This window comes from Lepus europaeus, chromosome 15, assembly GCF_033115175.1.
Source record: "Lepus europaeus isolate LE1 chromosome 15, mLepTim1.pri, whole genome shotgun sequence".
Lineage (NCBI taxonomy): Eukaryota > Metazoa > Chordata > Mammalia > Lagomorpha > Leporidae > Lepus > Lepus europaeus.
In genome coordinates this window covers 48,069,093-48,085,450 of record NC_084841.1, presented here as the reverse complement: position 1 = coordinate 48,085,450, position 16,358 = coordinate 48,069,093, and the positions used below count along the sequence as shown (strand labels likewise).

Below are 16,358 nucleotides of genomic sequence, written 5' to 3'. Positions count from 1 at the left end.
CACAGAATCCCGTGGAGTCTGGGAATCCGCGCTCCTCCGTCTGTGCACCATAAAATCACAACCTGCCTTCTTCCACTACCCTGGCCTGAGTGGTTGGCTCGCTGTCTGTCACCGGGCCCGTGTACCCAGGGTTTGGGGTTCTACAACCCAAAAGTTTTCGTGCAGCTTAGCACATACCTAAAGTGGACGGGGGAAACAGGTGAGTCAAGGTGGGAGTCTGATGCATCACTCAACTCTGTCTAGGAAGTCTTACCCAGGGCACTCACTGGGATGACTAGACCTGAACTTTTGAACTCTGGATGCGGGTATATAGAGGGGCGACCTCATTTGTCCCTTTGAACAAACTGGACTTCAACTCCCTGGAGGGAGGGAGGCGTGTGGAGGAGATATTCCGGGCTGCATAAAAGGGCTCACAGCCCCACAGCCAAGGACTTGAAAGTGTCTGATCAAAGCAAAGAGCTCAGATGCGAGGCAGACAGACTTCCTCAGGACAGAAGGAAGCCGAATCAGGGTTCTTTTCCAGATTCCTAGTGCTCTCACACTCCATCCACCCGGCTCGGGGCCGCGTGCTCTTCAGCGGGTTTCCGAAGGTCCTTCCGCCTGGATGCAGGCTAACTCTCCCCGTTTCACTACCCGCTTCCCGCAACCTTCGAGCAGCACCCGAGCCCGAGTCCGCGGCACACTGGCCGGGCGGACACGGCTTTCTTTCTGCAGGCCAGAGCTGGGCTCCCGGCACCGCATACCTTGACCTTTCCGCATAGAGCGTCAGTGCGCTTTGGGCTCTGTGCGGGGTACTGACTCCCCGCCGGGCCGCTAGGGTGGGCAGCGCACTCTTCCCCCGGCGCACCGCCGCAGCCACAGCGCCCTCGGCTGCGGGACGTCTCCGCGGAGACGCCGGACGCCCCGCCCACCCCGCACAGTTCCGGTCACGTGCCACCGCCGCCGCCGCCCAATCAGCGCCCGGGGCCCGCGGGCTCGAGATTCAAACTGCGGAGCCGCCGGCTCGTGAAGATCGGCGCTGGCGCGGCCGAGGCCGCATCTGCGTGCGGGCCATGGAGCACCGCATTGTGGGGCCAGGGCCGTACCGGGCCACCAGACTGGTGAGTGTGCGGGGGCCTGGGCAGAGCCGCGGGCTCCGCGCCCCCCTCCCCGGCCGGCCGGTCTCGCCAGAGCCGCGCAGGCTGCGCGGGGTGTGCAGGCTCCAACAAGGACTGACCGGGCCCGGAGCCCAGCCGGCGGGGGTGGGTGCAGCTTTCCCGACTCGCTGGCTGGATCCCGGCGCTCCATGCGCCTCCAAAGCGCCGGGAAGACCAGGCGGGCGCTGTCCGCCTTTGTCCTCCGCGGTGTAACGGCGCGCACAGCCGGGGACCCGAGGGCCACCCCGCCCCCGGTAATGCTCCCCGTTTGCGGTCCAGGCGGGGCGTGGCTCCTTCCTGAGGGACGCCCTGGGGACACCTGGCCGAGAGCTCTTTCTAACGGTACCAGCATCGGGGCTCATCGCCCTGGCTTGGTTTCCGGCCCCTGGGGGTTTCTGTTTGTGTCAGCACCTCCCCGGGCGAGGACCTGGCCCTATGGATGATCCCCGGGGCCGGCCTTTGCTCCAGGGAGAGAAGCTTTGGCATTCAGAGGTGTGTACACGACCTGCTGGATGACCTGGAGCTCGCGATCCTAGTGATTTCTGCCCCCAAGGAGTACCATCCTTGGAGTAACGGTGACAACTTGGTAATGGCCTCGTAATTTTCCTAGAGGACTTCAGGTAACTCACATCTTGGTCTGTCAACCGCTTTTGGCCGCCTCTTGCTTGGGAATGAATCTTACTGCTTTATTATGCACCCGATTGGATATGCAGGAGAGGGAAGGAAATTTGACCTCCACATTGTCACCGCACTGGACTCCTGCGAGTCTCCTGTGTGTGGAAGAGGTGGGGACGCTGGGAAGTGAGCAGTGTAGTTAAGGTTTCCTTTTCCGAGGTTTGGTGGGGTCAGGCTCACGTTAAGGCAGCGAGCTTCTGCAAGGAGAAATCATGCTTGGGACTGATGGGTTTTTACTTGGCTCACAGATCCCTTTGAGAATCCGATAAAGACTACAGATCCTGGTCTCAGGAAAGCACACGTGCCACTCTTGAAATTTTGCATAGGATTTCCGGGCACTTGGGGAAGGGTTCTGTGATATTGTCTTGTTTGATTTAAAATGACTGCATTATTTGCTGATCCTTCTCTGGGTCGGTGGTCAGGGCTGGACTTGGGTTTAGTGATTTGCCGTTGGGGTGACTGATGTGCCACGGCCGTCTGACTTGACCAGAACCAGGTGGTGTAAGATGCCCTGTGTCTCTAATAAGTCAGGCCAGCCATCTTCACCTGGTGGTCTCCCGCTTCCAGTGTAGCTAAAGCAAAGTTTCAGCTTGTGTCTTTTTGTTCATATCACATTGGTCAAAGTAAGTCAAACAGCCAAGTCTGGAAGATTCTAGGAATTCAGCCCCACTTCTTGATGGTGGTGTGGGAGGGCCGGGTTGCATAAATGCCTGTGAATAGGATGGGAGGAGTCATTGCATCTGTCTGTGCAACAGTCTTCTATAGATGCTCAGGGGATTCATGTGTTTAAAGTGGGTGAGGATAATTTTATGTGGTCCTTGAGTGATGTTGTAAATATCTAAATGACCCTCGACAGAAAGAAGGTTCCCCACCCCTGATTTAAAAGAAATCCCACAAATATAAAGTTTCTTTTGGGCTAGCTTCTAAGAAGTATAGTTGATGGTGGCTGGGAACAGTTTTTTTTTTTTTTTTTTTTTTAAGATTTATTTATTTATTTGAGAAGCAGAGTTAACAGGGGGCGGGGGAAGACACACAGAGAGGTCTTCCACCTCCTGGGGCACTCCCCAAATGGCTGCAACGACCGGGACTGGGCTGATCTGAAGCCAGGAGCCCCAAGCTTCTTCTGGCTCTCCCACGTGGGTGCAGGGGCCCAAGCACTTGGGCCATCCTCCACTGCTTTCCCAGGCCATTAGCAGGGAGCTGGATTGGAAGTGGAACTGCTGAGACTTGAACTGGCACCCATAAGGGATGCTGTCATCAGAGGCAGGAACTTTACCTGTTATGCCACAACACAGGCCCTGATATTGCTGGATTCTAAGTCACATTAAAACAGTATCACAATAGGTGTTTGGCCAGACACTTGAGACATGTGCATCCCTTATTGGAATGCCTGGATTTGAGTCCCAGCTCTGTTTCCAATTCCATCTTTTGCTAAATGCACCCTGTAAGGCAACAGATGATGGCTCTAGTAGTTAGGATGCTGCCACCCACATGGGAGATCTGGATTGAATTCCTGATTCTCAGCTTCAGCCTCCTATATGAGACTGTTGGGAGCATTTGGAAAGTGAGCCAGTGAATGCGAAGCTTGCTCTCTGTTTCTCTGCCTTTCAAATACATACATAAAATTACACAAAATAAATATTATTAAAGGAATTTTTAAGGAAGAATGCTCTGTGCTCTCTAGAATTCTTTAGTCCTCAAGAAAAGATATTTAAGGAGCTGGTGTTGTAGTATAGTGAGTTAAGTTGCTGCCTTTAATGCTGGCATTCCATATGGGTTTGCTGATTCGAGTCCCAGCTGATCCATTTCTGATCCAGCTCCCTGCTGATGTGCCTGGGAAAGCAGCGAAAGATGGCCCAAGCACTTGAGCCCCTGCCACCCATGTGGGTCTTGAGACCTGGAAGAAACTCTTGGTTCCTGGCTTCGGTCTGACCCAGCCTTGGCCATTGTGGCCATTTGGGGAGTGAACCAGTGGATGGAAGATCATTCACTGTCTGTAACTCTGCCTTTTAAATAAAAAAAACCCAAAAAACAAAACAAAAAAACTTCTGTTTTTTAAAAAAAGAAGTGATTTGTAAGCCAAGTTTAAAAATGATTAAAAAGAAAAATTATGTCAGCAATTACTGGAAACACCTCAATTTCATCAATTTCACAGGCAATCAGTTGAGCACTCAACTTTATTTTATTTGAAAAATGTAGGCCAGCTTGGCTAATCTTCCACCTGCGGCGCTGGCACCCCGGGTTCTAGTCCCGGTTGGGGCGCTGGATTCTGTCCCGGTTGCCCCTCTTCCAGTCCAGCTCTCTGCTGTGGCCTGGAAAGGCAGTGGAGCATGGCCCAAGTGCTTGACCCTGCACCTGCATGGGAGACCAGGAGGAAGCACCTGGCTCCTGGCTTCAGATCAGCGCAGCATGCCGGCTGTGGCGGCCATTTAGGGGGTGAACCAATGGAAGGAAGACCTTTCTCTCTGTCTCTTTCTCTCTCTCACTGTCTAACTCTGCCTGTCAAAAAACAAACAAACAAACAAACAAAAAAACAAAAAAGAAAGAAAAATGTAGTGTTAAACGAAGATTTGGAAAGCACAGAACAATAAATGCCAGTTTTTTGGAAAGAGGATTCCTGATCTCAGTGATAGCAGCTGTCATTACAAAGTGCTTTAGATCATTGCAAATCTGTAAATATTTCCCTGGCATAATCCAGTTTGCCTCCAGTTCTTTCCGGGGAGATCATAGCGCTTGGGACTGGTCTTCCCCTGACTTACCCACTGGAGCTGGCCCCAGCATGCCTTTTCCCAACTTCCCTCTGAAGCTAATCTCTCTTCAGGCAAAGCTTGGAGAGCACCCTTGGTGTAGGAAGGGCAGACCTTTACTTCCTCCCTCCTTGGCTCACTGTGCTTTTTCAAAGCACGCACAGCTCTATTTTCCAAGGCACCAAATTCTTTGAAAATAACGTTTTGTGAATTAGGTCAATTTTTACAGCAAAAGTCAAATGACAGACTCAGTTCATGGCGAGTATGGAAGCTCATTAGCCTCTTACTTTTTTTTTTCCACTGGAATAGCTTTAATTGTTGGACTCCAAAAATAAATAGGTTAGCATTTTAAAATGAGAGAAGGACAATTCTTTTTCTGAAAACTGCTTTAGTCTGCTTACTGATCCATTCGTTGAACTTCTTCCATCCACGAGGTCTGGTGCATTGGTGGACTTTAACATTCACATTGCACTTGTGAGCTGGAATGGCAAGGCCACACAGCTAAAATGGGGTAGGTACAACTGGGTATATAATTTGGTTATTTGTCAGCTCCTAGGCAAGTCTTCTTTATAGCACCACTGTTGGATATTTTTGGCACTAAGAAGGAAGGAAATGGAATCAATGTCCAAGAGAACAGGAAGCACATTTCAACCCTAAGTGTTGTATCTTGTAGTTTGGCTCATAAAGTTAAGCAAAAACACTTGTGTGATTCTTTATCCTTTAAATTAATGGCCTGAAATAAGTAGGTGAGAAAAAATGTTTGCTAATTACAACACAAATCTGTTTTGTTCCCTCCCTGCAAAGATTATTTCTTCAAATGTAATGTCATGGAAAAAAAAGCCCACATTTTCAAATTCTGTCTTATTCTTTGGTGACATAGGGCATTTTCTTTCTAAACATGCCTAAGAATGGTGTATTGCTAGATTATTTAAAGATAACGTAATTTTTTATGTTTCTGAGCACGTATTCCAAATAGCCACTTAATTATGTTTGGGAATAAGTGGGAGCAGAGACCAAGATCCTTGTTAGACTTTGAATATCTAAAGTGTTTCATGGACTAGGTAAATATAATCCATAATGAGAACTTCCATTTAAAATTTAAACAAATGATTTTAAATTCTGTGTATACATTTCTTTTTTAAAAAAGATATTTGCCTTTGATAAAAATGTCTTAACACAAAATTTCTAGTAAGAAATGAAAGCCAGCCATCGACATTAGATTGTTAAAATCTAATAAGAATCCCATTATTTTTTTAAATGGGGAGTATACAATAAGTTGAAAGCTCATATAGAAGAGTAAAAGTGTAAGAATTGGACTAAAGTTTTAAAAAAGAAGTCACAGGGGTCTTGCCCTAGTAGAGATTTAAGTTTAGTGTTAATTTTAATCACAACAGTTTAGTGTTACACAGAGAAATAGCTCAATGGATAGAAAAAGTTCAAAAACAGAATTAAGACAGCTAATATGTGAAGTAGCTTTAATAGTTTTTCAACTCAGAAAAGGATGGCATAATTGGTTCTCCAGAATAGAGCAAGTTAGAGACCCCATCCTCCTACCAGCAAAAAATTCCAATTAAAGATTCAAATATTAAAAATAGAAACCTTCAGGGGCCCAATGTTATGGCACAGTGAGTTAAGCCACGTGTTTGTTTGTGTACTGGCTGCTCCACTTCTGATCCAGCTCCCTGCGAATGTACTAAGGATAGCAACAGAAGATGGCCAAAATACTTGGGCCCCTGTGATCCATGTGGGAGATCTGGATAGAGTTCCTTGCTCCTGGTTTTGGCCTGGCCCTGCCTGGCTGTTGCAGAAATTTGGGCTGGTTCTCTCTCTCTCTGTGTCACTCTTCCTTTCAAATAAATAAATAAATAAATCTTCCAAAAAAACAAAAAAACACCAACCTTCTAAAATGCTAAAAGAAAATTTTGATGAAGATTTTTGAATATTTCAGGATGGGGAAATTTTTTTAATTATGAGAGTAAACTTTAAAGATAGATGATATATATTATCTTAAAACAGCATCATCAGTATTAATGTCATATTATAGCTGGAGGCCACAGAAACAAATTGATAGGTCAAGAGAAAGATATTTCTAGTACACGAAAAAGGGTTAGTATTCCATATTTATTTGATATGTACTAAAAATGTGTATAAGATGTCAGGCACTGTTCTCAGTTGTATGGATACTGAACAAAATTGATTAACTTTCCTGACATCTGTGCAGTTAAAATCGTAGATTTAAACAGTTCTTTTTTTTTAAAGTGTTTTTTTTTTTTTTGTTTTTTTTAGATTTATTTATTTATTTGAAAGAGTTACACAGAGAGAAGAAGAGGCAGAGAGAGAGAGGTCTCCCATCTGCTGGTTCACTTCCCAGTTGGCCGCAACGGCTGGAGCTGCGCTGATCCGAAGCCAGGAGCCTGAAGCTTCTTCAGGGTCTCCCACGTGAATGCAGGGGCCCAAGGACTTGGGCCATCTTCTTCTGCTTTCCCAGGCCATTGCAGAGAGCTGGATCAGAAGTGGAGCAACCAGGACGCGAACCAGCCCCCATATGGGATGCTGTCGCTGCAGGCGGTGGCTTTACCCATTATGCCACAGCGCCGGCCCCAACAGTTATTAAAGTTAATTTTAAGAACCCCAAAACACAAACAGCCCAATAGGAAAATGACAAATCTCAGAAGAGATGAAAATGACTAACGATGAGGATAAGAAAATACAAACAAAACATTTCTTGTCCATAGATTGGCAGTGAAGAATAACATCGAGTGTTGGCCAGAGCTTGAGGCAGTGAACTCATACATGGTTGCTACAGCTGACTCTAAATAGGCTAGTACTTGTTAGAAGTCTATCAAAAATAAGTAAAAGCGTTGATACTTTTAGGTTATATAAGTAAGAATAAACTTGTCACATTTGTTAAAAACAAACTGGAAATTACCTTTATGTCCACCATTCAGTTGAAGAGATCATGATAGTGGGTTAGATCTGTAAGCATTGGCACAGAAAGGTGTCTGTGACATTGTTAAGTGCGAAATCAAATTGTAGGGTAGTGTGTACCATATGATTGATCTGATTTTTAAAAATCAAAGCAAACAAGAAGCAATACATATACATACAGATGAACAATTCTATGTATACACATACATATACTAGGGGTCTTCAAAAAGTCAATAGAAAATTTAAATTATGGGCTGGCGTCGTGGCTTAACAGGCTAATCCTCCACCTTGCGGCACCAGCACACCGGGTTCTAGTCCCGGTTGGGGCGCCGGATTCTATCCCAGTTGCCCCTCTTCCAGGCCAGCTCTCTGCTATGGCCCTGGAAGGCAGTGGAGGATGGCCCAAGTCCTTGGGCCCTGCACCTGCATGGGAGACCAGGAGAAGCACCTGGCTCCTGGCTTCGGATCAGCGAGATGCGCCGGCCGCAGCGGCCATTGGAGGGTGAACCAACGGCAAAAAGGAAGACCTTTCTCTCTGTCTCTCTCTCTCTCACTATCCACTCTGCCTGTCCCCCCACCCCCAAAAAAAAGAAAATTTAAATTTAAAAAAAACTATGCATGGATTTAAGTTTTTTATACCAAATACATTTATCATTTCATTTTTCTACAAACTTTTAAAAATATTCCTGTATGTTTTACAGATATATGGGTTGGAGAGAGACATGCAGACACATTTGTGTATATTTCTCTATTTAATTTGTTATCATGGCCATTATTATATCTTTAATTAAAATAACAAGTAGAAGAACTGCTACCTAGTCTGAGTCAATTAGTAGATGTTGGAAATACTGGGTCCCAGAGAGCCATGTCTTCATTATGTTTGTTGGGGAAGATTATGAAAATTTAACCATCAGAAAAGAAATGCAAATTCTTTTGATAATTTCCCATTTCCATCATTCTTAGTGTGAGAATTCTAATAATTAGTTAAAGCTAGGTGTCAGCAGGACACTTAAAAATTGATGACTAAATGTATGTGAAAATTACTTAAAGCCATGTTACTATTCATAGACACTGGGTTCAGTGAAATGACCACTTGAAGAGCAGCCTACAGAACAGGATTCCAGACCTTATTCTGAGTCCAAGCAGCTATGTGGCATTTGCCAAGTTGTGTGCCCTGCTAGTATCTTGACTGTACCCTAGAGATTCTTCCCAGGCCTGGAATGGTTTGATCCATATAATTTGTTTCAAGAGATTAACCTGAAAGTTTTGTCTTCATGTTAGTATCTTTGTGTTTCAGGAATACTTTATCTTTTACAAAGATCATCATATGTTCTCATTGCCCTCGTAATAACTTTGTGAGGTGAATGGGTGCATGAAGAAGTTAAATCAGAGGTCATGGACTGTACATGGTTCTCTTTGGACTGCTCATTTAGTTCCAGCCACGTTGTCCTGCTGTTTCTCTGTTTCCGTACATTCCCTCCATCCATTTACTTGTCTTCTCCTCCAACCTCCTCCCTGTCCTCCATATCCAGTTTTACCACTACAGCCAACCAATTCATGTTTACCGACTTGGATTGGTAATCTACAGTATGGTTTGTTCTAATGGAGTCCTTCACTGTGTGAACAAGGGTGTGTGTGTGTGTGTGTGTACATTTTCAGTTAGCTTTTAGTTCAGCAAAAACACGAACAGGAAAGTGTACAGATCATGGGTATTCAGCTCCATGGAGTTTGACAAAGTGAGCACCCCATGTAACTAACACCCAACTCAACAAACAGCATTACCAGCACCCAGAATCCCCCAGGCTTCCCTCAGTCTCTGCCTCCTGACCTAGGTAACTATTATCATAGTTTTTAATACCACCAATTAACTTAGCCTGCTTTTGGAACGTTTTACAAACAGAATCTTAGTATTTACCTTTCTTACCTGGCCTCTATTTCAATATTACATTTCTGAGATTTGACTCTTATTACATTTAGCAGGAGTTCATTCATTTTCATTGTATACCATATTACTTATCTGTTCTTATGTTGATGGACATTTATATTTGATTATTGTGAATAGTTCTCTGAAAAACACGTGTCTTTGGGGGAATATATGCTTCTATTCAGTATACACTCAGATTGGTTCTGCTACTTAGCTGTTTGGTTGGGAGTACACTGTAACTTCTGAAAGGTTATTATGAGGACAAAGTGGAAAAAGTTTAGAGCTTATTTCTTGTTTAAAGAGCAAAAAGGACAGCTGCTTGTTCACATTTATGTTTTAGAAGCAAAGACTTCAGGCGAGAGCCTTCTGATAGGATAATTCTGAGTGATGTCAGGAGCATTGCTGACGTGCCTTGGGAGTCTCCTGCAGAGGACTGTGAGCAGGCTTTTCTTTTTTCTTTAATGTTTATGTTGTTGGAGGGGAAGAGAGAGAGAGAGAGAGTGAGTTACAGAGAAAGGGGGCAGATAGAGAGAGAGGGGAAGAGAGAGAGACAGATATCTTCCATCCATTAGTTCACTCCCCAAATGACTGCAATGGCCAAGGCTGGGCCAGACCAAAACTAGGAGCCAGGAGCTTCCTCTGGGTTTCCCACATGGGTGCAAGGGCCCAAGTACCCGAGACATCTTCTACTGCTTTCCTAGGCACATTATCAGGGAGCTGGATTGGAAGTGGAACAGCTGAGACATGAACCAGCTCCCATATGGGATGCTGGTGCTGCAGGTGGAGGCTTAACCTATTACTCCACGGCTCTGGCCTGTCCCTGTATTTTCTTTTAAAAGGTTTATCTTTATGGTCTTGAGTTCTTCATTAACAGATATTACATTATACGAGTACTGCAAAAAGGTCTTGGCAAACAGAATGAAAAGATAAGTTTGTTTTAGTACAAAAATCGTTGAAATCCATACATATGAAGGGTCTTCAAGAAGTTGATGGAGGGATGGGTATTGTGGAGCAGTGGGTTAAGCGGCAACTTGGGACACCTCTATCCCATAATGGAGTGCCTGGGATCAAGTCCTGCCACTGCCTCTGTGTCTGACTGTGCTCCCTGCTAGTACACTTCGGCAGCAGCAGGTGATAGGTCAAGTACTGAGCCCATACCTCCAACATGTTAGACCATGAGAGAGTTCCTGGCTCCTGTGTTCAGCCTGGCCCAGCCCGGTTCTTGCAGGCATCTGGGGAGGTGGATGGAGATCTCTCTCTCTCTCTCTCTCTCTGGCACTTTGCCTTTCAAGCATATAGAAATAAATAAACTTTCAAATAAATAAATAAATCTTTTATTTAAAGTAAAAGAATGACAGAGGGAGAGAAGGAGGGAGAGGGAGAGAGAATCTTATATCTGCTGGTTTTCTTCACAAATGGCTGCAACTGCTGGAGTTGGGCCAATCTGAAGCCAATAGCCAGGAGCTTCTTTGAGATCTTCCTCATGGATGCAAGCACTTGGGCCATACTCTGCTGCTTTCCCAAGCACATTAGCAGTGGGCTGGATTGGAAGTGAAGCAGCTGGTAATCAAACTGGTGCCCATGTGGGATATCAGCATCGCAGGCGACCGTTTACACCACAGTGCTGGCCCTGATAAATAAACTTCTCAAAGAGTTGATGGAAAAAGGCTATGCATGAATTTAATATTTATTTATCTATTTTTAAAGATTTGTTTATTTATTTGAAAGTCAGTTACACAGAGAGAGGAGGAGAGGTGGGGGTGGGGAGGGGTCTTCCATCCGGTGGTTCACTCCCCAGATGGCTGCAACAGCTGGAGCTGCACCGATCCAAAGTCAGGAGCCAGGAGCTTCTTCTGGATCTCCCATGTGGGTGCAGGGGCCCAAGGACTTGGGCCATCTTCTACTGCTTTCCCAGGCCATAGCAGAGAGCTGGATCAGAAGTGGAGCCACTGGGTCTCTAACTGGCACCCAATTGGGATTCCGGCACTGCAGGCGGCAGCTTTATCCGCTGTGCCACAGTGCCGGTCCCTCAAATTTTTTATTTTAAAGATTTATTACTTAAAAGGCAGAGTTACAGAGAGAGAGAAAAAGAGAGAGAGGCAGAGACAGAGAAACAGATCTTCCATCTGCTGGTTCACTCCCCAAATGGTCACAATGGGCAGAGCTGGGCCAGTCCAAAGCCAGGAGCTTTTTCCAGTTCTCCCACATGGGTGTAGAGTCCCTGTGGAGCTGCTTTCCATGGCACATTGGCAGAGAGCTGGATTGGAAGTGGCACAACTGGAACTTCAACCAGGGTCCATATAGGATGCTGGCACCACAGATGGCGGCTTTACCCGCTATGCCACAGCGCTGGCCCCAAAATTTTTTTTCATCAAAGTAAACTTGCATTTTTCCACTTATTTTTGGAAGTAACCCTGATTTATCTGATGAATTTCTCTTCTCTCCTCATACAGTGACTTTTTACATAATAAACAATCCATAAATGTTTGCAGAATGAAGTAAAGTCGTATTAAAACATGGGGCTCCAAAAGTGAATTATGCATAATGGGCTTAATTTTCTTCAGTATTTATTACTGTATGTTTTCATTCTTGTAAAAATCCATTAAGAGGACCACTTAATGGCAACATCCTAGGTAAATATTTCTTGAATGAATGAACAATGAATTACCCTTCAAAAGTTGCATTTTCTTTCATTCTTTTCTTTCAGTAGATTTTTAAAAGTTTTTATTTAATGAATGCATTTTTTAATAGATACAACTTTAGGAATATAGTGGGTCTTTCCCCCATACCCATCCTCCCACCCCAACTCCCATCCCACCTCCTTCTCCCTCTCCCATCCCCTTCTTGATTATGGTTCATTTTTAGTTTGATTTTATATACAGAGGACTGACTCCATGTTCAGCACAGATTTCAACAGTTTGTCCCCCCCCCCCCCCCCCACAACATATAGAATACAGTTTGAGAACAAGATCTGCTGTGGATTCTCAAGTACAACTCATTAAGGGTGGAAGTCTTACATGGAGAGTAAGTGCACAGTGACTTCTGTTCCTTTAACAATTAACACTCTTATTTATGACGTCAGTGATCACCCGAGGCTCTTGCCATGGCTGCCAAGGCTATGGAAGCCTTTTGTGACCACAGACTCCATCAGTAGATTATTTTTTTTAAACTGTAAAAAAGCATATGTCTATCACATAAAACTGTTTTTACTGTCTTTAATTGTATGGTGCAATGGCATTCAGTACCTTCACATTATTTTGCAACCATCACTGTCTTTTCCCCAGAAGTTTTAGAGTTTGCAGGCTGTAAATAAAAGATTTTCATGACTCCATCTGTTCTCCCCTCCCACTTCCAATGCCTTCAATGGCTGGGACTGGGCCAGTCCTAAGCCGGAAGCCAGGAACTCAGTCCAGGTCGCCCATGTAAGTGGCAGGGATCCAACTAGAACTGTCACCTGATGCCTACCAAGGTGCACGTGAGCAGGAAGCTAGAGGTGGGTGTGGAGCTGGGACTTGAACTCCAGGCATTTTTTTTCAATGGGAAAATTGCACTCATTTGTTTCCATATTTGGGATACAATACCTTTTAACAGACTCACTGGCAGACTAAATGCCTTTCCCTTTCATCTGCTAGTGGAATGAAACCGTGGAGCTGTTCCGCACCAGGATGCCGGTCCGGAAGCATCGCTGTCGCTTCAAGAGCTATGAGCGTTGCTTCACAGCAGCCGAAGCTGTGGACTGGCTCCACGAGTTGCTGAGGTGCAGTCAGAACTTTGGCCCGGAAGTGACTCGGAAACAAACGGTGCAGCTGCTCAAAAAATTTCTGAAGAATCACGTCATTGAAGACATCAAGGGGAGATGGGGCCAGGAAGACTTTGAAGACAATCGGCACCTCTACAGGTAACCATGGTGATGGGGTGAGCCCCAGAGGGAGGAAACAGGTAGAATGAAATGCAGCTGGTCAAGGTCTCTCTCTCTTTCTCTCTCTCTTTTTTTAAGATTTATTTTATTTTATTTGAAAGGAGAGAGAGAGAGTGGTGGCGCAGTGGCTTAACAGGCTAATCCTCCGCCTTGTGGCGCCAGCACACCGGATTCTGTCCCGGTTGCCCCTCTTCCAGGCCAGCTCTCTGCTATGGCCCGGGAAGGCAGTGGAGGATGGCCCAGTCCTTGGGCCCTGCACCCGCATGGGAGACCAGGAGAAGCACCTGGCTTCTGCCTTGGGATCAGCGTGGTGCGCCGGCCGCAGCGGCCATTGGAGAGTGAACCAATGGCAAAAAGGAAGACCTTTCTCTCTGTCTCTCTCACTATCCACTCTGCCTGTCAAAAAACAAACAAACAAAACAAAACAAAAAGAAAAAAAAAAAAAAAGAAAGGAGAGAGAGAGAGAAAGAGAGCAAGAGAGATCTTCCATCTGGTGGTTCACTCCCCAAATGACTGCAATGGCCAGAGCTGAGCAGATCTGAAGCCAGGAGCCAGGAGCTTCTTCCAGGTATCCTGCATGAGTGCTGCTTGCCCAGGTACATTAGCAGGGAGCTGGATCAGAAGTGGAGCAGCCAGGGCCTGAGCAGGCTCCCATAGGGGATGTTGGAACCGCAGGCAGCAGCTTTACCCGCTATACCTCAGTGCTGGCCCCAAGTCAGGGTCTCTTGAGACTTTCTGCTAGGAGAGAACTTACCTTGTCCACTGCACCATAGGCTCCGTTGGGCATTGGTTGAAGGTAGAACTGATTGTGTTGCCAAAATAAAAATTGATTGCAATTTTCCCTGGGCTCTCAGGGCAGTGTCATTGCTGAGCTGTTTCCATCAGGACCTCTGTTCATGCCCTTGGTTCACCCGGGAGGATGACAGCAGTAACTTTGTCCTTCTAGGGAATCAGAATGCATGAGGCATTCCCAAGTAGCAGGGACTGTCGTGTCGGGGGCTTCGTGGCTGAGCACACCCCGTCTTTTAACCACTCAGCCCCAGATGAAGAACTGTGCTAGAATTCCCTGGAGTCTCAGATTAAGCCTGACTATCCAGTTTGCTTTTCCACATTTTTGTTCACATTTCAATGGTATTTATTTATTTATTTTTTTAACTTTTATTTAATAAATATAAATTTCCAAAGTACAGCTTTTGGATTACAGTGGCTCCCCCCCCCCATTAACTTCCCTCCCACCTGCAACCCTCCCATCTCCTGCTCCCTCTCCCATCCCATTCACATCAAGATTCATTTTCAACTGTCTTTATATACAGAAGATCAATTTAATATATATTAAGTAAAGATTTCAACAGTTTGCATCCACACAGAAACACAAAGTGTAAAGTACTATTTGATTACTAGTTATACCATTGATTCATATAGTACAACACATTAAGGACAGAGATCACATGGGGAGTAAGTGCACAGTGAATCCTTTTGTTAACTTAACAATTGACACTCTTGTTTATGGCGTCAGTAATAACCCTAGGCTCTTGTCATGAGTTGCCAAGGCTATGGAAGCCTTTTAAGTTTGCCAACTCCGAACTTATTTAGACAAGGTCATAGTCAAAGTGGAAGTTCTCTCCTCCCTTCCTTCTTTGATGGCCCGTTTTTTCTACTGGGATCTCACACGCAGAGATCTTTCATTTAGGTTGTTTGTCCTCCCCCCCCCCCCCCCCCCCAGTGTCTTGGCTTTCCATGCCTGAAATATTCTCATGGCCTTTTTAGCCAGATCCAAATGCCTTAAGGGCTGATTCTGAGGCCAGAGTGCTGTTTAGGACATCTGCCATTCTATGAGTCTGCTGTGTATCCCTCTTCCCGTGTTGGATCATTCTCTCCTTTTTAATTCTATCAGTTAGTATTAGCAGGCACTAGTCTTGTTTATGTGATCCCTTTGACTCTTAATCCTATCATTATGATCAATTATGAACTGAAACTGGTCACTTTGACTAGTGATATGGCATTGGTACATGCCACCTTGATGGGATTGAATTGGAATCCCCAGGCACGTTTCTAACTCTACCATTTGGGGCAAGTCCGATTGAGCATGTGCCAAACTGTACATCTCCTCCCTTTCTTATTCCCATTCTTATATTTAACAGAGATCACTTTTTAGTTAAATTTATACACCTAAGAATAACTATGTATTAATTACAGAGTTCAACCAATAGTTAAGTAGAACAAAAAAAAAAATACTAAAAGGGATAAAGTATTAAGTTGTTCATCGACAGTCAGGACAAGGGCTGATCAAGTCACTGTTTCTCATAGTGTCCATTTCACTTCAACAGTTTTCCTTTTTGATGCTCAGTTAGTCGTTACCGATCAGGGAGAACATACGATATTTGCCCCTTTGGGACTGGCTTATTTCACTCAGCATGATGTTTTCCAGATTCCTCCATCTTGTTGCAAATAACCGGATTTCATTGTTTTACTGCTGTATAGTATTATATAGAGTACATATCCCATAATTTCTTTATCCAGTCTACTGTTGATGGGAATTTAGGTTGATTCCATGTCTTAGCTATTGTGAATTGAGCTGCAATAAACATTAAGGTGCAGACAGCTTTTTTATTTGCCAATTTAATTTCCTTTGGGTAAATTCCAAGGAGTGGGATGGCTGGGTTGTATGGTAGGGTTATATTCAGGTTTCTGAGGAATCTCCAAACTGACTTCCATAGTGGCTTTACCAGTTTGCATTCCCACCAATGGTGGGTTAGTATCCCTTTTTCCCTACATCCTCGCCAGCATCTGTTATTGGTAGATTTCTGTATGTGAGCCATTCTAATCAGGATGAGGTGAAACCTCATTGTGGTTTTGATTTGCATTTCCCTGATTGCTAGTGATCCTGAACATTTTTTCATGTGCCTGTTGGCCATTTGGATTTCCTCTTTTGAAAAATGTCTATTGAGGTCCTTGGCCCATCTTTTTAGTGGGTTGTTTGTTTTGTTGTTGTGGAGTTTGTTTCTTTCTTTTTTTTGACAGGCAGAGCT

General features: G+C 44.9%; 1 protein-coding gene across 1 annotated transcript in view; it reads left to right on the top strand.

Moving 5' to 3' along the window:
* The first annotated feature begins 1,002 nt into the window (after positions 1–1,002).
* Positions 1,003–16,358, top strand: part of DEPDC1B (DEP domain containing 1B) — a 118,153-nt gene continuing 102,797 nt past the window's right edge. Inside the window, exons 1-2 of the mRNA XM_062211738.1 lie at positions 1,003–1,100; positions 13,043–13,308. Of these exons, the coding sequence (XP_062067722.1) occupies positions 1,053–1,100; positions 13,043–13,308 (314 nt within the window). The 5' untranslated portion in view covers positions 1,003–1,052. The remainder of the gene's footprint in view (positions 1,101–13,042; positions 13,309–16,358) is intronic.